Raw genomic sequence first — 25,654 nt, forward strand, 5'->3', positions numbered from 1 at the left:
AGGCAGCGGAAAGTTTGCTGGGCCTTTTGCCTCTGTCATCCAGAGAGCCCCAGCAGGCTACAACAACAGCCTCTAGAGCTGGGGGCTGTTACCCTGCCCCAATTCTTTCATGGGAGGCTCACAGCCTCCTTTCCTGTAGAGATCCCGTGTCACGTGCCACTCCACACTGATTGATCAGTACATTTATTACATTTTCAGTAGTAAAAATATATAGACTCCAGTCATCTCTGGAGATGCTGAAATAGTCCTTTTTTTTCCCCTTGATTTAGGGGAAGGTAGAGAGAGGGAAGATGTGTGCCGAGTATGACACATAAATATAAGAGCTCAAATATCTAATTAGCTGAAAGAATCTTGGTTCCCTCTGCACCTTTGACAGAATTGCAGCTGTCAGATTGTAGCTTCAATATTTTATCCTCATTGCAAGATGTAGCTGAGGATGATTTAGAAAAGACGCCTTCTAACACGCACATCACCCTGCTTTTCTTGTAGGATGCTTGAGGACGATCTGAAGCTGAGCAGTGATGAAGATGACCTTGAACCTGTGAAGACCTTGGCCACTCAGTGCACAGCCACTGAGCTCTACCAGGTAGGAAGAGCTTCACGCTTGGTTTGGGACCCAAAGGGAGGGAGCATAAAGGACCGCAAGGGTTTTGCCATCCGCTAGCCTACCCTCTGCTTCATCTCTGGGCTGCAGAGAGAGGGGAAAGCCGCACGGCTGGGCACAGTGGTCTGGAACAGGTGGAATCAGTTCATGGTTTCATTCAAGCTCCAGCGAGGAGATGCCGAGCTCTTGAAAACTGCTCACACCTCCTCCCTCCGCTCCCTTGTCAAACACACGTAGGGGTCGTCAGTAAGTGAGAGCCTGTCTTTCCCTCTCTCGGACTCAGCATTGTCTCGGGCGAGGTGTAACTTTCCCTTAGTGAGGCCGACGCGAGGCTTACAGCCCACGCTCATTAATTAATTAGGGCATCAACGCGAGGGCTGCATTCCCCTCTCCCAGGTGCACCACTTCAGAGCACGTGCCGACACTTGGCACCCAGCCTCCTGCAGCGTGCACCAGCCTTCGGGCCAAAGGCGTTTGGCAAAAACTTGCTGCCACCCCGTCTTCATCCACTCTGCATTTGTAAGTGTGTACAGCACTTGCCCCCAAAGGAGAGAGCAGAAATGCCTTTACAGCATTTCTGGTGAGACTGGACTTGGGTTGGAAAAGGCCAAGGATCGTGCGTGAGCCATGAGAATGGCAGTGCGGTGGATGGTGTCAGCGATGCTTATGCATTTTCTCTGTGGCTGAACTGTCTCACGTGTGGGCTCCTCCTGGGTGTGTTCATAACCTCCGATGAGGAACACAGGAGGAGTGCCTTTTTTAACAGCTGTACCGGTACCTGACCAAGTTCTTTGGATGGTCAAGTCGGCTGTGTTAGGAAACTGGAAGCAGACGGTTTTAAGGAATGCTCATGCACTGGTGTGTCAAGATAATTATCAAATACAGAACCCCAGGGGTGCCTGGGGGCTCAGTTAAGCGTCTGCCTTCAGCTCAGGACATGATCCCGGGGTCCCACGATCGAGTCCCTCATTGGGCTCCCTGCTCAGTGGGAAGCCTGCTTCTCCCTCTGCTCTTTCCCCACCCCAGCTTTGTTCTCTCTCTCTCTCTCTCTCCTTTCAAGTGAATAAATAAAATCCTTTTTAAAATACAGAATTCCATATTCACTAAATGTGTTGTGAGGAGACAGCAAAGAAAAGCTTAGGAAAATCTCTCCGGGCTCACCTACCCTGTTCTCCTATACAGTTGTGTGCCACGCCAGAACTCCCGCCATTTGGTAGAATTTTAAAATTGAAAACAAAAATACAGTACAATAAAAGAAAATTGAAGTCATTTGCCATGTTATGTGGCCAATACTTGGCTCGCCTTTACTTTCTCCTCCTTATTCCTAAGCTTGTGTTTTTTGCAACATGTAACAATTGCATCTTTGCACTGTGGTGCCTTGTCAAGAACAAGCTCCATTGTCTCCCGGAGGCTTGCTGTTCCTGTCCTGGGTGCAAGAAGTCCCTCTCCTATGTGAGTCATGGGCTTCAGAGTTGATGCAGAATGCATGCTGAAATTCCAGTGTCTGTTTTTCCTGTTTTCTACATTTAATAGACCAGTGACGAGCACAGTGGTGGTAAATAAAACAAAAAAATCCTAGATCATTGATTTTGACAGATGCGGCATTACTTTTTAATGGAAATGTTTAAAGCAGTAATCAACAATAAGTGAAAGTAGGTTTTGCACATTGACTTCCTCTCTGTGATTACATAAACGCAATCTGCTTTTTAGCCTCTCAAGTTGTTTTATTCTGTATTTACCTGAAGGAGCGGCAGTGGGTCTGTTGGCCTGAATCATCTGGCTTTTTAGGGTGTGTGTTTGCTGACTTCGTGTTGGTGCTGAGACCATCAGGGAATCCCAATTGGTGCATTGGCCAGCTGGCTGTGGCATGCCGCCCTTAGGCCAGTCATGCCTTCATCAACCAAGCTTCTCATCTGAAGGGGAGGTTGAATGGGGAGACCTAAGGCAGAGCAGAATGACAATTTATCCCCCCTCACTGGGCCCTGGAAGCAAGAAGTAGATGCAACGTTACAAACATTTACAAATAAGCCCCCTACAGAGTTTGAGGACTTGTTAAAAGGCAAGAAGGCTAAAGACCAAGGAGAATGTCGTGCAGTAGCAGAAGTTATAGTACCAAGCAGTGTCTGGTAAGCTCTGGCTTTATGAGGCCTCTTTTTTTTTTTTTCAAAGAAAGATGCATTGAAATTATTCTCCCTTTTTTTTGCATTGTGGTAAAATTCACATGACATCAAATTCACCATTTTAAAGTGTACAATTCGGTGGTGTTTGGTACATTTACAAGATTGCACAACCATGACGCAGTTCCAGAATATTTTCACCACCCCGGGAGGAGATCCCACATACATTAAGCAGTGACTCACCATTTCCCCTCCCCCAGCCCTTGACAACCACTTCTCTGTTGTGTCTCTGTGGACTTGCTGATTTTATATATAATATGTAACCATTTGTGACTAGCTTCTTTCACTTGCTGTAATGTTCTTTAGGTCCATCCACATTATACCATAGATGAGCACTTTCTTCCTTCTTTATGGCTGAGTGATACTCCATTGGATGGATACACCTGTTCCATAAACCTGTTTGGTTTACCTGTTCATCAGTTAGATGGATGGGCATGTTGAGGTTTCCACCTTTTGGCTACTTCAGATAGCACTGCTGTGAGGACATGTATATAAGTCTTTTTCCGAGCACCTGGTTTTGGTTCCTTTGAACTGACTCTTTCAGGTGAGGTAACATAGTACTGTGTAGATAACAGGGTCCTCTTCTTCCGTCTTGTAATTGGGACTGTCATACTGCCAGCGACATCAGGAGGAGTGCTGAGCACTCCCATTGACAGAGCCACCCTTGCTCTGTGCCTGATATTAAGTTAGGTTCTCTGTCTTCTTTGAATCTTACCAATAAACCTTAGAGATATACTTGGGCTTCTGGTCTGAGCTACAGAATTACAGGATTATCCTATTTGTGGCAGGATGATTGAGGCAAAAGCATAGAAACAAATGCATTGGTGCATTAGGTGTTGTGTCCAAGGAGCCAGACCATACCATTCGTCTGAGCTGACATTGTACTTAGAAGCTTTCTCAGAACCCGGAGGCTATATTCATGCAGACATAGTCCAATAAAAAAGCCATTAGCTTTCTGGAGACCATCTCAGATCATCTCACCTGTGATCATTGTACCTGGACTCACCTCAGGAGACCCAGATTGTCCAGGCTAAGTGAGAGTAGATACCAATCCTTTCCAAAAGCTCCTAAGACCTTAATGGTAGAGTTTGCAACATAAGAAATCCTAAGGGAATGCATTTCCAATGTATTTATGAAAAGGAAACACAGGATCCAGACGTGCCAGTTCCTACTATGGCATTTCAGTGCCAAGTGTCTCAGAATCAGAACAACCTCCCCCCTCCTTACCCACCACTGGCTAGGCTGAACAGGTCCTGTGCAGGAACACCAACAGAGCCTTTAGAGTGTGCTTAAAAGCGAAGCATTATTCCTGCAAACAAGAAAATGAAGCGTGAGGCCGGAATGGGAGAATTATAATATAGAAATTAAAGATGCCAATGGTCAGCCATGGAGACTCAAGGTTGTTTAAAAAAAGTTTTTAGGGCAGCCTGGGTGGCTCAGTGGTTTAGCGCTACCTTCAGCCCAGCTCGTGGTCCTAGAGACCCAGGATCGAGTCCCACGTCGGGCTCCCTGCATGGAGCCTGCTTCTCCCTCTGCCTGTGTCTCTACCTCTCTCTGTGTGTGTGTCTCTCATGAATAAATAAATGAAATTTTTAAAAAATGCTTTAAAAAACGTTTTTAACACAAGCTTTTACCTTCTAGAGACTTTTTAAAGGCAGAGATGCACAATCACATATGCACATGGTTTTTGGGGAAAAAGCGATAGTGATCGTTACTCTGAAAATATTTGTTAAAAAGTTGTGTTCTCTCCACATTCCCTGCCACACTTTGCTTTCTCAGTTGAGACTGTTTAGGAAGCAAATATGTCTGTGCTACCTTCTAAGATGGTGTGGCCCTGCTGACACAATGTAGGAAGGCAGAGCAAGAATATACATACGTAGATAGATGCAGCTTGAATCTGTCTCTGCCACTTACTGGATGACCTTGGGCCAAAGGCCTAAGTGTCTCTAAAATGGAGGTAACAATAGCACCTACTTTACTGAGTCCTAGTGAGGATTTAGTGACTAAGTGAATGGATGTGGGCTAGATCGTCTGACACTTTGCTCAGCACATAGTAAGTGTGTATCGCTTCACACAATCGTCAGTGTCAGTGTCACTATCATTAGTAGTGATCTAAAAGGTCTCATGTTCTTTGGGACGTGGGCTACATTACTTTGCCTTTTGTTGTAAGGAGTAGGATGTTAAAGAGAGCTGCTGAATTTACTACCTAGAGAACAGTCAGTATGTGGCAACCCTGGCCATGGGAATTATATGTGTAGTCATAAAGAGCATAGCTTTTGGAATAGAGAATGAAAAAGCTCTGAAAACTATGAGCCCTACACAAATCAGTGGCTATTCTTCCCTGTGGCCCTTTTATTTTTATTATTGTTACTTTTTAAGATTTTATTTTTTCATTTATTTATTCACAGAGAGAGGCAGAGGGAGAAGCAGGCTCCCTGTAGGGAGCCCAATGCGGGACTCGATCCCAGGAACCCAGGATCAAGATCGGAGCCAAGGCAGATGCTCAGCTGCTGAGCCACCCAGATTGCCCCCCTGTAGCCCCTTTAAACATTAATTGGAAGTCCCCTCTTTTGGCTCCATTGGTACATAAAGCTTGCCCTTTGCTTTGGCTTTGGTGTCCATAGGGGTCTGCTAGAAAGAGAACTCAGTGTCCCAACTGGGTGTGAACAACCTTTCCTCCCCTGTGACACCTGGCAGGTTTTAAACCAGACATGACAGGAAGAAAGGCCAGGTTGCCAGTGACACTGCACCAAGTCCTCTGGGTAAATTATGTGTCTCTCAACAAGGGTTTCTCTTTGGAGGACTGACGTGGGTGAGCAGCTGAGTCATACTTTCTGATCATACTTCTTCCCTTCTTTCCTCCTGCCCTGGAGAAAGACAGAGGGTGTGCTGTGATGCTGCACTCTCCGTGGCTTTCTCTTGGAGCTTCGCCAGAATGGGAAATCATCACTTGAAGTCCATATTGGAATCTGGAATGTTTCAGAACAGGGTTTGAATCGGATACCGTGTTTTGTAATTAGACTCTGCGTCCATATCTGTGTTGTGGTAGGTTCTGTTTTTCAAGGTTGGACGTCACTAACATAGTTAGGAGCTACACGATGTCCACTGGCCAGCTGACTGACTACAGTTTTTACCCCTCAGCTGGCTGCTCTCGACATCACAGACCTAAAACTCCAGCCTGGCCCTCCACATACCACGCTCACTGAAAGGACATCTTCCAGCCAGGCCTCTGGGGCGGGCAGGGAGTTCGCGGTGTATCCACTGGTGTGTGGCTGGGGCAGCAGGACCCAGTGGGCCAGGCTTCTCAAGAGCGGGTACATGCGGGGTTCTCTGCATGCCCTCACCTTGTCCCACTGAACCTGCAGTTTTCCTTGGGTTACATTTTTCTTCGTGTGCTTCTTGGGACTTAAAGGACCCCTGAAAATGAGGAGTTAAACCTGGAATCAATTTTCATTTACAGCTAAGAAGCAGTTATTCATGCTGTGCTTGCAGCTCAATAAAAGATCTAAAGATATAGACCTTGTGCTTCTCTTTCAATATAAGCAGCCTAATCAGTCTCAAATGTTTTCTTAACAAAGAAATTGTATTGACAGGTTTATTAAAATTGCTGTCTTTAAAGTTTTAAGCTACCCACAATTTGACCTATTCCAAAGACTTCTAGAATGTGTGGTGGCCAAACTCCTGAGCTCCCTCCAGCATCTATCCACAGAACCAGGTAGACATCTGCTTCACGTTTCACCAAATGATGATCGTGATGCTTGATTTATGCAGCTCTTGGCGTGCGGCCTCATTCTAGGCTGGCAGGACAGTCTGGGGGCTGGGGGGCCTGGGCTCTGAAGGCAGGCTGGACCTGAGCATGGCACTCTCAATCCCCAGCCATCTCCAACTGGCACGAGAAGCAGCAAAATTTAGAAGTACAAAGACTAAAGAAATGGGTATTGTTAGAAACCACCCTCAGGGCATTTTAATATTAATACCATCTTGTTATTAACGTGAATTAGACTGAGATTTTAGAGGACTTCATTTAGCTCCAGAAGAAGTTGAGCGAATGAGGAGTGTGATGGGAAGTGTTCAGTTAGTGACTGACTCAGCTCTTTAGTGGAGATAAAGCTTGGAGTGGCGTTGGTGCTTTAAAAACACAGCCAGGGGATCCCTGGGTGGTGCAGCGGTTTAGTGCCTGCCTTTGGCCCAGGGCGCGATCCTGGAGACCCGGGATCGAATCCCACGTCGGGCTCCCGGTGCATGGAGCTTGCTTCTCCCTCTGCCTGTGTCTCTGCCTCTCTTTCTCTCTCTATCATAAAGAAATAAAAATTAAAAATAAATAAATAAATAAATAAATAAATAAATAAATAAATAAATAAATAAATAACAAATAAAAACACAGCCAGACAATTCAGATTTGCTTTGAGCACAAAGGCATTCTGATGAGTTGTGTCTGGATACGTTGTTGCAAGTAGCTCCCATGTACCCCGGTAGCTCCCATGCACCTGGTTTTATTTAACTGGATCTTTCTGCTTTTTCTGCCTAAGGATTGCTCTGGTACCCTTAGAGATGGGCACTTCTTTCAAAGTGTGTTACTGGGGATGTGTGGACTTTTGAACTGGAGGCTGGTGGTGGGTCTGCCCCTCAACAGTGTTAACATTGACCAAAAAAATAGTGTCTTCTCAGCTCTTGCCCTCCATTTCATAATTTTATTTTTTTGGCCAAAGATCACTCATTACCTCGTACACGGGTAGCTTACTTTTATTTTTTTTTTAAAGATTTTATTTATTTATTCATGAGAGACACAGAGAGGCAGAGACATAGGCAGAGGGAGAAGCAGGCTCCCTGTGAGGAGCCCGATGCAGGACTCGATCCCAGGACCCCGGGATCATAACCTGAGTCAAAGGTAGATACTCAACCACTGAGCCATCCAGGTACCCCAGTAGCTCACTTTTAATCCAAGTTCTTGATTTTGGTTTTATATTTGATCCAGTTTTGCTTGTTTTTGTTATTGTTGGGCCAGTTCCCTGGCCAGGTCCTTACTGGATCATTGCAAATGAGCTGCCTTCCACGGTAGCAGAAGACACAAAAGTTCTGGCCACTTTGGATATGTTTCTTATACCTGGGATGCATGTTACTCTTTCAAAACATGGAGTCAGGTTAAACTCAAGCCCACTTTCACATTTAAAGTTTGCTAATGGAAACGCGGCAATAAATGTTGCTCCTGCTATTAGCTGGCTCTTTGGAAGCCAATGTGCTGTCGCGAATGCATTCATTGTGACAACAGACACTCTTCCCTGCTGTAATCGGTCCTCTTGTTTTAGCCACAGCTCTCCCTCATCATGCTGAACAAGTTGTTACCTCCCTGGGGTTTCTCTGAATTTCCATTTACTTTGTTATCAGCAGAAAGGCTGGGGAAGGCCCCCTTCAGTAATGACATCAATATGGCACACACAGCAAGAGAGGTCAGCCTGTCAGAGCTAGAGAAACAGCAGATGGATTAGGATGAAACCAGGTGCAAAATAACTTTGATAGAGTCTTTTAATGTAAACAGTTTATCTGTCATTGCCTTTCATTGAAATCCCCCACAAAATGATAGAGTTTGGGCAGTTAAGGCTGCAGAATGTAGCTGAATAAAATCCGTGCATTGTCATACCCTAAGTACCCAGCAATTAGAGAATGAGAGGACATTTTAATTTATTCATTAAAGACAGGAAAGTAAATAGGATAACATATAAGGTTAATAGAATAACATTGGCCTTCATATTCCCAAGATTGTGTTTCCCATTTGGCTGTATTAGCATAGAGACTAGATTAATAAGAAACTGCTTAGGGCTTGTATGATGTGATTTTTTTAATATGCTCCAGGCAAGTCTGTGACTGTTTAGAAACCTGCATGCTGATTTTTTTTTCATTGTAATTAGCTCTTCCACTTTTAGTACCAAATATTTTGACTTGTAATCTCCATAGATTGCCTTTTTATTGTAATCTCAATAAAATGCTTAGAGATAGGCGAGCAGCGCAGTGTTTTTACATGGTATGCTTATCACAGCTGATGACCAGATACTGGCTAATGTCCACTACAGCTTATGAATTATCCATCTCTGAGCACTCCAACTGCAAAGCCACTGCCTCTTTTGCTTAGCCTGCCATTCCTCCCACAGTGAGTTGAAATCAGACATTGGCGACGGTGTGCTGTGCGCCCTAGGAGCCAAACAGAAGCAAAAATGGGTTTGATCGTTATTTCAGAAAAGGTAGCTCTCCTGTAGGACAGAGATGGCCATGGCCTTATGTTACAGGGCACCTGTCTGTGAAGAACAGGGCGGGGACGGGGGTAGCCACCATCTCCAGGAAGTTGGGGATCACTCAGTTGACTTGAATTGAAGTCCCCAGGGATGGTCTCATCTCCACTCTCACCCCACCCTATGTTTGGTCCAAGCATATCCTTTTTCTGAGGCCTCTCCATCTCCCCAGTTCGGGTCCCAAATCCATGATTGCAACTTGGAGGTTCTGTCTCAGAGCCATTAGCCAACAAACCCAAGGCAATGTACCACGTGTACCGGAAGTTTACTGCAAGTTTCCAAGTCCTGAATTCAATCTGGGTTCTAGCATATACTAGAGCAATATGAACATCTCCAGCAAAAGCTGGATAATAAAACACTGCCAGACTGAAAATGTGAGATTTTGAAATTTATATGCTGGCTTTGAAAAATATACTGGGGCTTTGGTTTAAGGCCAAGAATGCTTTCCTCTGTTCCCCAAATATCTGCCATCTGCTGGAAAAGCTACCAGGCAGGCTGCAAACACCCAGGACGTTGTCCTGAATGGGAAACGGAATCCATCTTATTCTTAAGCAGCTCTATATTTCTTCTATGTATTTGTGTAAGAGCAAAGAGCATAGGCATTGTAAATACACAGAAGAAGTATCCAAATTTGAGATTAGCTACCAATGTAAGATTAACCATTCAGAATTCAAGTAGATGGGCAGATCAAAGCAGCAGATGCTTCCAGAATGTATGGGATGGCATAACCCATATATCACAGAGTACTACATGGGACTCTCTGGAACATCAGATAGAAACATTTATGAACTTGGCAATAAATCTTGTTTATTGCTAATAGAGGTAGACTCAGGTTCCATATTTATCCCTGAGTCATATATGTGTAGAGAGACTATAATACCTGTGTATGAATATGGAATACCAGACCTTAAAATGACCATGGAGACCCTTTATTCCAGCTGCTTCATGTTGCCAATAAGGACATTGAGGCACAGGAAAGTCAGTTGGTATTTGGTGGTATAAGATAATAGAAAATATAGATATAGGTATATAGATATATTGGTGTCTGTCCCTGGTTCCTGGCATGGTATCCTAAGACATTATAATTTTCTAAGTGATAAGAGCACTTAGGAGCATCTTTTATTCTCACATTTGGCCTTTGACCCCTGTTGCTGATACAGGGCACCAAATCCCTTGGAATTTCCTGGGCAATAGGAGTGTTTTAATGAGGTGACTGCGTGAGCTCCTGGATGGGAGCTTCTCACCAGAAAGACAAAGTCATTCTGGAGCTTTAAGGCCTGTTCCCCCACTCACCCCTGAGACATGCACGCACGCACACACGCACACACACACACACACACACACACACTTCTGGAGCAGGGAGAGAACCTGGAAACTGATGTAATAATAAATCACATTTATGTTAAGCCTCCACAAAATCTCAATAGTATGGGGTTTGGAGTGTTTCCAGGTCAGTGAACACATCCATGTCCTGGGAGGGTGATGAACCCCAAGTCCATGGGGATAGAAGCTCTTACACTCAGGATCCTCCCAGACCTCGCCCTGTGTATCTCTTCGTGATCATGGTATCTCCCCTGCCAGGTAAGTATACCCCTGTGTATCTCTTCATCTGACTATCCACCTGTCTCTTCAATCACGTCCTTTAACAAACTGGCAGACATAAGTAAACTGTTTGCCTGAGTTGTATGAACCACTGTAGTCAAGTAGTCGAAACTGAGGAGGGGGTCGTGGGTTTGTAGCAGACTGGTTAGAGTGAAAGGTGACAACCTGGGCCTGCCATGAGCATTGGAAGTGGGAGGCAGTCTTGTGGGATGGAGCCCTTAAACTGTGGGGTCTGACACTGTCCCCAGGGAGAGAGTGTCAGACGTGAGTTAAATCATAGAACACCCAGCCAGTGTAACACAGAGCTGTTTGGTGGGGACAACCCCTAATACATCTGGTGTCAGGAGTATTGTGAGCGTGGTAGCAGTGTGAGAGGAAGGGAGACTCACAGGTGGAACACTAGTGGGTTTTCTAATACAGGTATATGGATAATGATGGATATAGCGTTCTCACCTGGAGTATAACATGCTCCAAAAAGACAGAAAGCCTAAATACATTAGTATGCTCATGCTAAGGATACGTCATCAGTATTCACTCCCATGTAGGTTATAGCATACTTCTATATAATTGGGTACCTACTATGCACTGAGAATATCCTTCCCATTTTCCTGGCCACAGATGGTAAGGAGAGAGTCTCTATTAGGTGTTGATCATCTCCCACCAAAAGACACCTGTCATTTTGCAAGGGGTGTCCCTCTAGCACCAGGGGCAGGGGGGCTCAGATTGGCAGGGGGAAAGAAAATTGAATTTTCAAATCCACAACCCCCAGGGGAATGGGGTAACTAAGTGCCTCTTACATTGGCCCTTCTAATGGGGAGAATAAATAATTCCAGCCAGTGCTGAGATGCTCTGCCTGGTGTCTCTATATTTACTCCACTTAGAGAATGATTAATGTCAACAGAAGACCCTTATGAGTGAAATGTGCTCTTTCACCAGAGACAGTGCATTTTTCCTTAAGTTACACTAGATCCAAACTTTAGTTATAAACAAAATCGCCAATTGACAAATGGATCTCACTAAAGGCACTTGAAAAACTCTTCGTGGTTGCCTTGTTAGCAAAATACACACGTGGGGACAAGCAGGACCTGCAATAAGGCCACCATTGAGCAGGTGCTGACAGGGTCTTGAACAACAGGGTGGGTGAGGCTGATGAGTAATTCAGTGAGCGGTGGGAAGCCAGGAAGGACTCTGAGAAAGTTGTCATTAAGGGATAGCATCAGGGATGGTGGCTCAAGTCGTGATCCTAGGGTCCTGGGATCGAGTCCCGCATTGGGCTCCCTGCTGAGCATGGAGCCTGCTTCTCCCTCTGCCTGTGTCTCTGCCTCTCCCAGTGAGTCTCTCATGAATGAATAAATAAAATATTTTTAAAAAGGGGGGAGCATCAAAGGGGGTAAAACAGAGAGATGGGCAGACCAGTGAAGGGGCAGTGGCCATCATCCAGGTGAACAGTAATAAAGAGGGGGCCAGCGCCTAGCTGCAGGAAGAGCCAGGAGGGCAGTGGCCTGCTGCCAGAGCACAGGCTGGGAAATCGCCGTCAGTGCCACCCAGACTCCTTCTTCCTGGGGTGTGAAGAGGAGCCTCAGGGGTCCTGGCAGCCAGGATCCAGATGCATGCATCCTAGACCTTACCTTGGCTTTTGCTCCAGCACCTTTCCACGCCCAGAGCAATTCTCAGACCCCTCAGACTCACGGTGATCCCCCATTTATTTGTCCGGTCAGTGTTTATTAAGTGACTATTAGGTACAAGATGCAGTACCCTCCACCTGGGAATAATTTCCTCCAAGCTCTGCTGGTCAGGATTCTCTGGCCACCCCTGTTACATCTAGCATTGGCCTACTTCATATATGCATGGCAAACAGTGAGTTCAATTAAAATGGGAGAAGTCCAGTACTCTAAAGACAGGGAACATGTTTTTGCTTCCTACATGTAGGTTCAGTGTTCAAATACGTGACATTTCCACGTTTCCTTGTGGGCCCCTCTCCAGAGGGGTAAATAATAACAATAGGTCGTGTTTTGCTAAAGATTTCCAGCCCTAGATATTGAGTCAGAAATTCAGGCAGACATCCAGGTGTTGCAAAATGCTGAGTGACATCTCCTCTTCATCTGCAATTCCGGCTATGTGTGTGTGCTGCCAGCTGAAACCCCAGCCTATAGGAGATAATATAAGCCTCTGGCTGTTGTACTCATTCCGGTGAAATCTATTTAAATGCTGTAATTAAGCAATTCATTTTTATATTTGGGCAAGTGTTCTCAGTATATGTCTCTTTAATTGATTTAACCAATTCTGCAGGTATTGATTTTAGACCATCTGAATACCCTAATGATGAGTTCATTTGTTAATAGAGGAGTTTTCTCTTCTGGACTTAGGCAATCGATACGATTTACCAATACATGCCACTAGGTTAAGGTAGGGCTGCATCTCACAGAACAGCCCTGTGAAAAGTCAAAGAAGGCAAAACATAGAAACTCAAAAGCAATGCAATCAACTGTCTTATTTCCATAGTGCCCAATATTTAGTTATTTAAAATTATCTGAATGATTGACTCCTTACTTTTTTTTTAATCAAGAAATGTATTGTCTAGACCCAGCTTGGGCGCGTCTGCTAGGAAAATGCCAGGAAAAAAACATATAAGCAGGAGAGGTCAAAGCTATATGGAGCAGTGCTAATAGAATCACATTTTATGCTCTACTGACAACATTATTATTGATTAAGGAAAAAAGCAGTACCTGAATACATAGCCTTATGAAATGAGTCTACTGCTACAATATGTGTAGGCCCTCCGAGTACTCACCTTGACAGTGTCAACAAAGAGGAAACGTATTGCATGGGGTCCCTTTTCTGCCAATCTGGGGGCAAGGGGAAAGCATTATCATAAGTCTGGATATCACGGTTCAGGGTATGCTTCTTAAAAGCTGAAAAAGATTCTCTCATTTTTAAAAAATATTTTTAAAAGATTTATTTATTTGGGGGGGCATGTGAGTGGGGAGAGGGACAGAGAGAATGGGAGAGAGAGAATCTCCAGCAGACTCCCTGCTGAATGTGGAGTCTGACAAGGGACATGGGGCTCGATCTCATGACCCTGAGATCAAGACCTGAGCCAAAATCAAGAGTCAGACACTTAGCTGACTGAGCCACCCAGGTGCCCCAACATCTTCTCATTTTTTAAATAAATGTAATGGACTAGAGTAACACTGGGACAGAATTAACAAAGAGTTTTTTTTAATTAGATCCGTCTTTAGAAGATGTTGAGCAAGTATATGTAGCATTTTCTCCCTAATGAGACATGATGTTATGTATGCCGCAGAGGATGGGACTCAATAGACCGCCACTTTGTATCCTTCCTTCTTTCTATTTTCTTGTACTAGCTCTACAGTTTTTATGGTTCACGTAATTCAGTATGATCCCTGAGTCACTTGGGCTTTGGTGCAGCCAGGAGATTCTCCACATAACATAAAGACAAGGTCCTTCTTATTTTTTTTAATAATAAATTTATTTTTTATTGGTGTTCAATTTGCCAACATACAGAATAACACCCAGTGCTCATCCCGTCAAGTGCCCCCCTCAGTGCCCGTCACCCATTCACCCCTACCCCCCGCCCTCCTCCCCTTCCACCACCTCTAGTTCATTTCCCAGAGTTAGGAGTCTTCATGTTCTGTCTCCCTTTCTGATATTTCCTACCCATTTCTTCTCCCTTCCCTTCTATTCCCTTTCACTATTATTTATATTCCCCAAATGAATGAGACCATATAATGTTTGTCCTTCTCCAATTGACTTGTATTATGCTGAGTGAAATAGGTCCTTCTTATTTTTAAGAATATAGATTTAATGAGTGAGCAACTCTGAGCATGTCCTGAGCCACATCGTCCCTCCTGAGGAAATAAATTTGCTGCTTAGCAGGATACCATGAATAGTACAATGCTAGTAATAAGAGAAGAATCCGTTCATAAATAGCCCTTGGAAGGAGGGAAGCACCTTCTCCCTGGGCATATAATTTTTCAAGATCCCATATGACAGAGGAGGCTCACCTGCAGTAGCATCCTCAGGGCTTCTCAACCTTAGGATCAAATGTTAGCGAAAAAGCACAGCACCCTCCTCATGGAGTGAGATTTGCAAGGGGTGGGGGGTGTGCTGATGGAGGAATCCTCTGGAAAGAAGGGAGGCTTCCTAGGCTTCCTTGTGGAGGAGGGTCGGGGAGAAGGAGGCAGACAGACAGATTTGAGTATACACACCTGCACTTTTCCCCCACACCACCTCAGGTGCCCTGGCCTCCCTGCCACCAACACAAGCCCCCGAGAAGGTTCAGGGCAGAGGCCTGTGTGAAGGTACAAGGGCTCTCTCCTGCTGGCCTAGGCATGTCAGGATCTGAACACATACCAATCTCCCTAGAGTAGGACTTTTCAGACAGCAGCATTCTATTTAGCCCAGAACTGCTCCTGACATGCCAAGAAGAACAGAGTGGCTCCTGTAATCCTGGTTGGCATAACTGCATAGGTTCGCTACTGCATCCTGGTCACTGAGTCAGCGAGCCCGTGAATTGAACTCTCAGGCCATGCAGGTGTGTGCACCAAAGCCCAAAAGCAGGCAGGTCACAATGCACTGTATCTGCATGGCACGCAGTGGTTTCTAGAGCGCCATCGCAGAATGTTGGCCACTCCCGACCACCCTTGATTTAGGCAGGATGGGAATGCTTATCTTCATTTTTTAAAACAAGGAAACACAAGTGTCAGCTGCCTTGCTAATGTCCTGATGATAGTAAGTGGCAAAGACAGGAGCCAAACCCAGGTTTCTGGATTTCTCGCTCATCACTCTTCCCACTGTAGCCCACAGCCTCTCGCCACACTGCAGTGGAGTCTATTTTCTAGCATGTTAATTTATCGTATCATCCTTATACTAGAGCTTCGTTAATGGCAAGATAAGTATCATGTTAGGGAAACATGGAACAAAATAAGTAGAATATAGGTTTTAGAAAGCATATAGACGTTGCAAATTAAAGCAGCATGAGTGTTAACTATCTAGCCTCCATCTTCCAATCAGTTTAAATTACTTTAATGTATGTTTTTAAACTCAAAATGAGCTGTAATCCCAATATGCAACCCTCTTAATGTGTGGTGAATTACACAAGATCATTTCATTTTGATTCCCCTCGTTTTGAATGGTATCTCACATTTCAGAACTGGGGATCAGTGTTTTCATGTCCCGTTATCTGCACAGAGGAATGTTCTCCTTGTATATTTTGTAGGCCACTTGTTAGACCTTAAAGACATATATAGTTTTCCTGCAAAGAATTCACTAAACTTTTTCTTCAAAGTCTCTGAGTTGAATAATTCTTTATAACATGCTTGACACAGTGTGGCATTACAGCGAGAGTAAAGAACACTAATTGTGAGCTCTTGTCTCTGGTCTGGTGGAGACTCCCTGCGACCGTTTAGCTTAGAGATGAAAGGTGGTGAGCACACAGGAGGATGATGTGAACTCCAAAGAAACGAGAACCTCTCAGCAGAGACATTTTCAATCAATAGCCAAGCAGCCCAGAAAACATAAATTTGAATGAAATTATTTTCCTATGATGGCTGTATAAAAAGACATAGGTTTCAAAGAAACTGGCCTTGAACATGATTATGTTCCTCTTGATCAGAGAAAACTAACTGGGTCTAATTGACAGTCCTGAAGCAAAGAGAAGAGAAGACATTTTCAAAAACTGTGTCACTGAATGAAAGCTAGGTTAAGCAATGTCACTTTGATTTCTCCCTCCCTGTCTTCTGCCGATGGCATGCTCATGCTATTGCATCCAGTGTGCTCTAAAAGGAAACCCCTTGAATACTGTGCTCGTGACTTTACGATCACCTAAGTCTTCTTCAAGAATAGACCTGTTTGGATTGCAAGGGATGGGAGAAAGCAGGCTCATGTCATTTCCACAATGACATGTCTTCAGCCCTCTACCATACCCCATTCCAAACCAGCCAGGACTGGGGGAGAAAGGGTGGTAGAGAAGGAAGCTGTAGGTGTGCATGGGCGGGCAGACTGGGTGCAGCTCCTGTTCCTTGCCACCATCCGCCTCTTCCTTCCCGCTTCCTTTCCAGGGCCAGACCTGCTCAGGGCCAGACCCTTGTACCCTTTTTTTTAAGAGTTTATTTATTCATGAGAGACACAAAGAGAGACAGAGACATAGGCAGAAGGAGAAGTAGGCTCCCTGCCTTCCCGCGGGGAGCCTGATGTGGAACTCAATCCCAGGACCCCGGGATCACGTCCTGAGCAGAAGGCAGACGCTCAACCACTGAACCACCCAGGTCCCCAGACCCTTCTATCCTAACTACATGTGAGACGTGACTTGAGCTGGCCACACACATATTGCTTATTTTTATCATTTTCACCTGTTACCTCCCGCTCTTGCTTTCTTGCTGCTCTACTGCCTGCCAAAATTCAGCCTCAGGCACAGATGGTGAGATGATTTTTGCCACTGAGAGCCAAAGAAAGTACCCAAATATTAATGGGTATTTACCTAGCAATGGAACTCAAGACTTAATAGAGGAGGGCTTGAATTTCCAACACAAATTTCTAAATTTGAGAAGTGTTTCATTTAAAAAATGGCTTTGGAGTGCGTTGAGCTGTTGTCATGCATAGAAGGGTCCGGGGTACTTACTGCACCAGGCGCCCAGAACGCCAAGTCTGATGTTATAAGTAGCTGCCCTTGCCCACTTCCAGGGTTCACAAATATAAAGGTCTCCAAATGGATACTTCTGGAAAGGGTCTGAATATCCTAGAGACTGCCACACCACTGCTTTAGCACTCCCCATGTTAGATGTTATTTCTATAGTCTGCAAAAGTCTAGGGGAGTACCAGTTTGGTTCTGATTACATAATTATGCTACAGAAGTATGAAAAAAATCATCACTAAAACCCTCCAGGTGCTTAAACAGTTTGATAGACTGTAGCCATTCTGCCATCAGCGCCCCCAGCTGTGTTGCTTAGCAACATTTTAATTCCAGAAGAATCGAAGGAGATGCAGTCCCTGTGGAGAGGGAAACAGAAATAAGAGGGCTGTTGACAGATGATCTGAGTTGTTTCTTCTAATATACTGTGAAGATCACTAGCTCTTTTCATGAATGATAAATGGACTGTACACAGATCAATGGGTTCAGCAATAAACTGGAACCAGACTCCATGTCTAAGGCGACACAGGCCGAGAGGCCCACAGATTTCCTCATTTCGATGATTTGGTGTGTGTTTTCTTAAAGGTTCCACGGGAGGAAATTGATCCGAGCAGTCGGTCATCCCTTGGCCTTTTGTGGTCTCTGCTAATAAAAATGATTTTAGAAATGGCTACTTTGGCCCTGCTCTCACCATGCAGGTGTGGCCAGGTGTCAGGAGTCACACAGCATAAACGAGGCCCCACTGCAAATCTAAAAATCTCGGGTGTGCCCATGACCATCCCCGCTCTCCCACCACCACCACCTTCTCCGCGCCCACCCCCCCTGACTGCCACACCTGACTCCCCACTGTGTCAAAACGACCCAAACAGGCCCACCCAGGCGCTAAGATCTGAGTGTGAGGCAGGCAGAGAGGAATGAGTATCTGTGTCTGAAAGCTGCACTTGGACAGGTAACCATGTGCCTTGGGAAAGGAAATTGTGTTCTGTGTCTCCAGTCTGCTTATTGCAAGCAGCCTGCTTCAGTTAGGTCCTTATGTTTCGGAAGAGCATTCTATATTGCTTATCGTTTTGGTAACTAGTTACGAAGATTATGCCTGCTAATGTTGTCTAATTGCCTTTTTTCCTTCTGTTTACAGGCTGTTGAAAAGGCAAAACCTAAGAATAATCCTGTGAAGTAAGTTATTTTTTATTATTTGGAAATTTTAATTTAAATGGACTCTGTGCGTGTGTCAAAAGAGACCTCGACTGAAAAACGAAAACAAACCAAGGGGAATGAACAAACTACCTAAAACCAAAACCCAAATCTCCTATTGAGCAGGGGCCAGCTTTGATTTTGATTTTATTTTTGCCTGTGGTTCTGATGGGGAAGTGCCCCAAGTTGTGCCCAGTTTACATAAATTAATATGTGCCATCCATGAAGAGCTGCCAAAGACTATTATAATCCTATTCAATGCATGGTACTTCAAACCTTTGGGTCTTGCACATGCTAAAAAGATTATATTTTTAATTGCAAACCTTGGACCTATGACAGAGACTGAAATGGCTGAAAATGCGCCAAGTGATTTCCAGCCACGTGGGGAGGTTTGGCGCCTTGGCATCAAGAGCTCTTTCCAGGGCGTTTTATGGGACACTCTTAAATTATAAACAAGCAGCACAGCACTCTTTTAAATCTAGTTCATCTTAGACATCCTTGGAAAGTCTTCCACAGGGGAGACTTTCAAATTAAGAAGGCTGTTTGTCTTGTCATTTGGGTTTGTGGCATCTGATTATGGTGTTATGCAGACCAGGCCCACCAGCCGTGTGGCCTAGGGAAGTCCTACTCTCTTTGCTGGGTTATCGTAGGCCTCGCAATATCACATCTCTGGGAGCTTCGTATTAATTTATAATCGCCAACTTCCGTTGTAGTGAGCACCAAATGCCAAAATGGGGAGTGCATTAAATTTTAATAGTTTCTGGGAGACTGGATTAGCTAATACCAATGACAAGAAGGCTGCTTTTCCAAAGCACTAGGGTAGTGTTTAGCACACCATTAAATCCAAGCTCTAATTCATTTTTCCAAAAGGTTCTGTATACTTTCTTTTTAGATTTAATTTTCCAGGGATCCCTGGGTGGCGCAGCGGTTTGGCGCCTGCCTTTGGCCCAGGGCGCGATCCTAGAGACCCGGGATCGATTCCCATGTCGGGCTCCTGGTGCATGGAGCCTGCTTCTCCCTCTGCCTGTGTCTCTGCCTCTCTTTCTCTCTCTGTGACTATCATAAATAAATAAAAATTAAAAAAAAGATTTAATTTTCCATAGGCCATGAAATAGTCCTTATCGGCTTTTGTAGCCTCTGGAGGAGCATCTGAAGTCTGGAGATATGTTATGCTAGAGTCATCCTATGGGAGTATTTCTGGTAGCTGTTGTCTGGTTATTTGATTGGGGTTGAAATCTTCTCTGCAGCCTGATTTCTTTTCTGGCTGTGCCCTGAAGGCTTCTCTACTGCACGCCTGTGGCAGGATTAGAGGATGGTGCTAATGAGGCCAAAGCCAGGGCTGCCTGTCCCTGGGTGGGCCATTAGTGATCGTCTTTCCCCTAATCCGATTGCACCCTTCCCTCCAGTCTACCTATGTGCAAATGTGTGCCCCAGGTCACAAGAGATGGGGCAAGAGCTGGAAGAGTGTAAACCCAGGCCTCAGTGGGACAAACATCCCCAAGTTCAAGCCCTCCCTGTAGGAAGTAAGCCCCAAGCTCTGTGTGGGCATGTGCAGAACCACCCATTGGTAGTATGTGGAGCTACACAAAATCAGACTCCAGTGGCCCAGTTTTGTGGGACCAGTTTTGTCTCTGCTCCTTGGCAGGATTCGACCCTCCAGACAATTATATCTTTTGAGGAGCTCTGGTTAATTCACAGTACAGACTCTATTTAACATCTGGCATTTTATGGACTATTATAAAGAGCAAACAGGAAAACTAGAAGAACCAAAGGATTAGTAATAGAATATGAGCTTTGTACTTTTAAATCTATCTGCAAATCTGCTTAGTTATAAGCCTTAGCCACAATCAACTGGTAGATGTTTAGAATCGTCTTCTAACTAAATAAGGTACTGTTCTCCACGTGCATTCAGGCGTCCTGTTGCAAGCAGGCTCACGATGCCTGACCCACCTTCCCAGTCACAACCACTGGGCGCTTGAAGAAGGGAACCTCCTTGAGACCTCAGCTCAGGGACAGAGATGCCAGAGCATGGTTCATATACACTGCCTGAGAGCAGAGCAGAAGCATAGTCTTGTGAAGTTTTATGCAGAGTGGTCCTCTTTCTGTTTCTGAGGTCTAGCCAAGAATTCCACTTACCCACAGTGCACTAAGAACCCAAATAAATGTTTTCCTGAATAAATGAACAGGGAAGCAAATTGGACACATCCCAAAGAATGGGCCTTCCAGGATCCTGGCCTGGAGGCTTAATGAGACTGGTGGCCCTACACTAGAGTGTTGGACCAGAAGGGGCCACGCTTTGTACCTGATCAAGGTGTCCATGACCCTCTTATTCTCGACTTACGCCATGGGTAAAATGCTCCCTACACTGCCCCGGTTCATTCCCACTACTTTGCCCCTGATCAGGTGCCGGCTTGCTCTCGTATGCAAGAATGAACATATGATTGAGTTTACAATGGAAAGTGTGTACAGTCTTGCCAGAAAAGCAGAGGTCTGGAGGCATTTACAACCAAAGCCTGAACACAGATTGGTGCAGATGATCATATGTGTGATTGGATGTCATCCTCTGGTGCAGAGTTTGGCAAATGGTTGGGGAAAAGAAATCAAAAGAATCTTTTGTGACATGTGAAAATCATATGAAATTCAAATTTCAGTGTCTATAAAAAAGCTCCATTGGCACGCCACGGCACGCTCATTTGTTTCCATATTGTCTGTGGCTCCTTTTGTGCTATGGTGGCAGGGATGAGTTGTGACAGAGACAGTACAAGCCACAAAACTGAAACTATTTCCTCTCTGGCCCATTGCAGAAAAAGTTTGCCAACCTTTGCTCTAGTTTCAGGTAGAAGAAGGCACAGAGAGTGAGCTTTTCCATGGCTGTAAGGGTTTAACTATCACCCCTCTGTCTTTTTTGGTTTAAAACATTGAGCAGGCATTGACCAAGCCCTTTTCCTGTGTTCTGGACTTTCTGGGGCCAATGTACACCCAATTCTCATTCAGAGCAAAGAGGCCACTCCAAATTTACCATATTTGAAGTCATTACGGGGATGAGATCCAGTGACAGGGCGGTGATGCCTCAGAAGCCAGTGAACACAGAGCCAGAGCCTACTTCTCATCTTCCAAGTTGTGTGTGGATGGATGGCTTGCAAAAGGCATATGCATGTTCTAAAATTCTGTTACTCCCCAAGATCTAACTCAGGCTAAGCAAACTTTCCATTACAGCCATGGTAAATGATTCACAATATCCATTTTGTTTGTCTGTTTCCCTCTCTAAAGGTTCACCTCCTCCTCCCTATTTCTCAACTACTTGTTCAATTTACTTTTAATACCTTCATGGTTGTAAGCTTCTCTCATCACCATAGAGAGACTGTGGTACACATTAATTACACTCCATATAAAGGAGAAATTAAAATATATGCTTAGTGAATGTAAGCACATAATGTACCTGGATACACTAATGATTTTACCTTGAAACATTAAATATTACTCTGAGGGTAAGAATCAAAATTGAATGTTCTTAAGATCAGTGATCAGGACAAGAGATGCTGGTGTATTTCTCAGTCTACTGGAGCCGTGCCGGTATCAAAGCTTGATTAGTATGTTCAAACTGTGGCTCTTTAATGTGTCAGAGAGACTTTCACTTGTATGTTAATGTTCTGCGGCAATTATCTTCAAGCTTTCATTGTGACAACAAGGCCTGAGAGATGTACAGATTTCTTCTACCATATGTGACTTATCACATACATTTTTTTAAAAACACATTTCTGTTATTAAGACATATGTGATAGTACACTTCTGCAAATGTGAATTGCTTTTGGCTAAAAGCCATGCACTAATAAGTTGAGTTGAATCTAACCGAGGTTGACATCTGTTACCAAAAGAGAGAGAGGGAAAGGGAGGGAGGGAGAAGGAGGGAGGGCGGGCGAGAGCACAGTTGTCAAGCATAACATTCTTCCTTGCTTTTACACTTTAACAACGTTAAACAACGTAGTTGTTGTCTTTCACAAATCAGGATCAGAATCCACTCTGCTTAGGAAATTACAGCTTTATTTAAGAACCAATCCATCTTCCAGATACGGTGGTTTCATTATTGAAAATGACAAATAGCCACAAAGATTGTCCTGACCGTGGTGTTTGTGCATTATTCATTTATTCATCCAATGAATATTTATTGAGAATCTACAGCATTCCGGGAACTGTGATAGATGCTGAGGGAATTAAAAATAAATCTGACACAGGTCTTACCCTCGAGGAGTTTAGAGTCCAGTAGGAGGGATAAAATCAGTTTGTAAAAAACTAAATACAAGATAGAGATGTTCATTAAGTAGGAAACAGATAAAGTACTAGTGAAGCTCTAAGGACAGAAGGTGCTTCCAGTTAGCAATATTGGAGAAGGTGGGGGGGGAGGGCATTCACACCAAGATTCTTTAAAGACTGTTGGTTTGAGCCATTGGTGCTGAGGTGGCAGCGAAAAGTCAGGTTGGAAACCAAGGCTCAGAAATGGTCACTTAGGGACCTCAGGGCTTATCCAGATGAGAGAGATTAGCTCGGTGGAGTTGATAGTGGTGAAGAACCCTAACTTATGACTGAGTCACCATTGAGTCCCCTATTATTAAACATAAACAAAGAGTCCATAGACCTGGGATCTACTCCTTAATCTAACACTAGCTTGTGGTGTGAAATTGGACATGTTCCTTCCTTGCTACAGACCTCAGCTATATGATTTATACAGTTATTCCAGCTCTTGAAAAAAGCCAAAGCTCGAATGCCTATTTTGTAATTATTTTAGGAGATATTTGATGTTCAAGTTTGATATAGATGCATACAAGCACATATGTTGGAAACACATACATAATACACGTGTTTATTCACACACATGCACGGGCACACGCCATGTCTTTTCCCATCATTTCTGCCTTATATGCTTGTGAAATGAGGGCCAAAGAGCCACATCATTAGAACCTTCGAGAGATACATTAGAGAGAAGATGAGCATGCCTCCAAGAACATTGGGGTGAGTCATTTAGATGACCCCTTACAGCCAAAGAAAATTCTGCAGCTGGGGTTCATTTGTCTTGCGATGCTCTTGGAAAGATGCACAGCACAGTTGTGCAGCATGTCACTGGAATCAGCACATCTTCTCGGCTTGAGAAGGCAAAGGATCCTGTACTGTGAAGTGCCACAAACTAGCCTTGCAGGATCATCTCCTTTAGGAATAAAAGGTTCCAGCACCACAGAGGTTTGGCACACATGATCACCTCCCTTTCTTGGAGTGCCCCTGTGCACGTCTGAATAATGCAAGGTCAAAGAAGTCCTGTAACAAGAGGCCTGTTTTACTTTGTCTTATTCAAGTTTTCCCGAATGTGTTTAGCCAGAGGACAGCCTTCCCTGACATGGTGCTTCATGGAACACAGAATAGGATGCTCAGGTCCGTGGGAGATAAAATGACCACAAGGGAGCCTGGTAGTTCGAAAAACATAGGGCCTTATAACTTACATCCATCCCTGATAAGAATATATGAAATGAGCAGATGATTTAGAAAGTCAACCATGGAAAGGAAAGAAATCCCTCAAGTCTGAAATGATAAAGTATCTCCTATATCTCTTTTACAGTTTCACACTCTAAATGTTTTTTATGAATTGGGACTATCCTGGGGGAGGTCCTCAGTGAGGGGAATGGACATTTAGGGTTAGGTCCCTCGGAGTCAGATCTGTGACCCACTTGTTTTCTGGCAGGCACTCAGCCCAGTGCACTAGTGGACTAGCTATAATCAGATGCAGAAGATTTCAGCAGTCGTCTACACGACACAGATTTCTGGACATCCTCCTTTTTAAAGACTTTTTTAAATAAGATTTTATTTATTTATTCATGAGAGACACAGAAAGGCAGAGACATAGGCAGAGGGAGAAGCAGGCTCCGTGCGGGGAGCCCATGCAGGACTCAATCCCAGGACCCCGGGATCATGACCTGAGCTGAAGGCAGATGTTCAACCACTGAGCCACCCAGGTGCTCCTCCCCATTTTTGTTGGCAATCAGAGTGGAGTCATGTAGGTGGTTCTAGACAAGGCAACTGAGATCCCGAGAGCAGACTACCCAGAGCCCCCAGGGGCCAGATCGTTCTTTCCACCTTGGACCCTTTGCCTCTTTCTCGTCACCTCTTAGGGACACACATGTCCACTTTAAAATTTGTGGTTGGTTTTCAAAGTCATATTAGCTAAGTTTACATAACATGTATGGTTTTCTTAGAGTATGGCACCAACTGTTTCAAAAATTACTGAACCAGCAAGTTTCCAGGCACTTGGACAATTAGGCCACCTTCACTTCTGGTAACTTTATATCAATAAGAAAGAGTTTCTTCGAAACTCCAAGCATGTTGGTTTGTCTCATTAGCATCACTGATCTTTTCAAAAGTATTAGGAGCACCTTTTTTTCGCGATGAAATGGATGTGGAAAGCACCCATCCATTGGTGAAGCAGAGGGACCTCACACAAGCCACCAAATGTGGGATCAAGCCACTTTAAAGGAAGTTAAGCCACTTTTTAAGCAACAGCATTCATAAAATACTTCTTTATCCAGGACTTTATAAAACACTGTCTTACTTTCTAACTCTCTGCTTCTAAAGCATGTACTGCTTAGACAAGAACAGACAACCCTTTCATCCATTCACACAGTCCAACCCATTTTTTGGTACATAGGAGTTATAGCTAGAATTTGACTTTAACGTGACTGCTCGGCAGTCTTTCAGAAGGCTGTCACAAACTCCAAATCACATAGCGGATCCGCACAAAATGCAAGCAAGCCCTGCACATGTGTTCTTTTGATAAACGTGATGGTTCCAGGCTCAGTGGATGGGGAGGTGAGTAAGGCACGGTGTCTGCCCTGGAGGTCCTCACACTCTCATATGGAAACAGACGCCCCATCGCACTATGGAGTGGATATGCTCTGCGAATAAAGTGGAGGAACAAAGTGAGCACCTGCTTGGGGTGGGCTCACGCTGGCTCAGCAGGAAACCCTGGGGTGAACAGCGAGCAACACTTGCAAACAGCATGGTGAGAAGAAAGCAGAAACTGTGTTGTGAGCAGTGTCTGGTAGGTAGAGGCATCCAAGGAGAAGGGGACACTCTTCTAGAAAGCACGATCGTGAATTGCAGGAGA

At 44.5% G+C, this 25,654-nt stretch overlaps 1 protein-coding gene across 6 annotated transcripts in view; it reads left to right on the forward strand.

The window, feature by feature from the left end:
* Positions 1-25,654, forward strand: part of AFF2 (ALF transcription elongation factor 2) — a 473,257-nt gene that overhangs the window by 362,579 nt on the left and 85,024 nt on the right. For all 6 annotated transcript variants that reach the window (XM_025460809.3, XM_049107360.1, XM_049107359.1 and 3 more), the window contains 2 exons: positions 490-586; positions 18,452-18,489. In XM_025460809.3, coding sequence (XP_025316594.1) covers positions 490-586; positions 18,452-18,489 — 135 coding nt within the window. The remainder of the gene's footprint in view (positions 1-489; positions 587-18,451; positions 18,490-25,654) is intronic.

Source organism: Canis lupus, chromosome X (genome assembly GCF_003254725.2).
Source record: "Canis lupus dingo isolate Sandy chromosome X, ASM325472v2, whole genome shotgun sequence".
Lineage (NCBI taxonomy): Eukaryota > Metazoa > Chordata > Mammalia > Carnivora > Canidae > Canis > Canis lupus.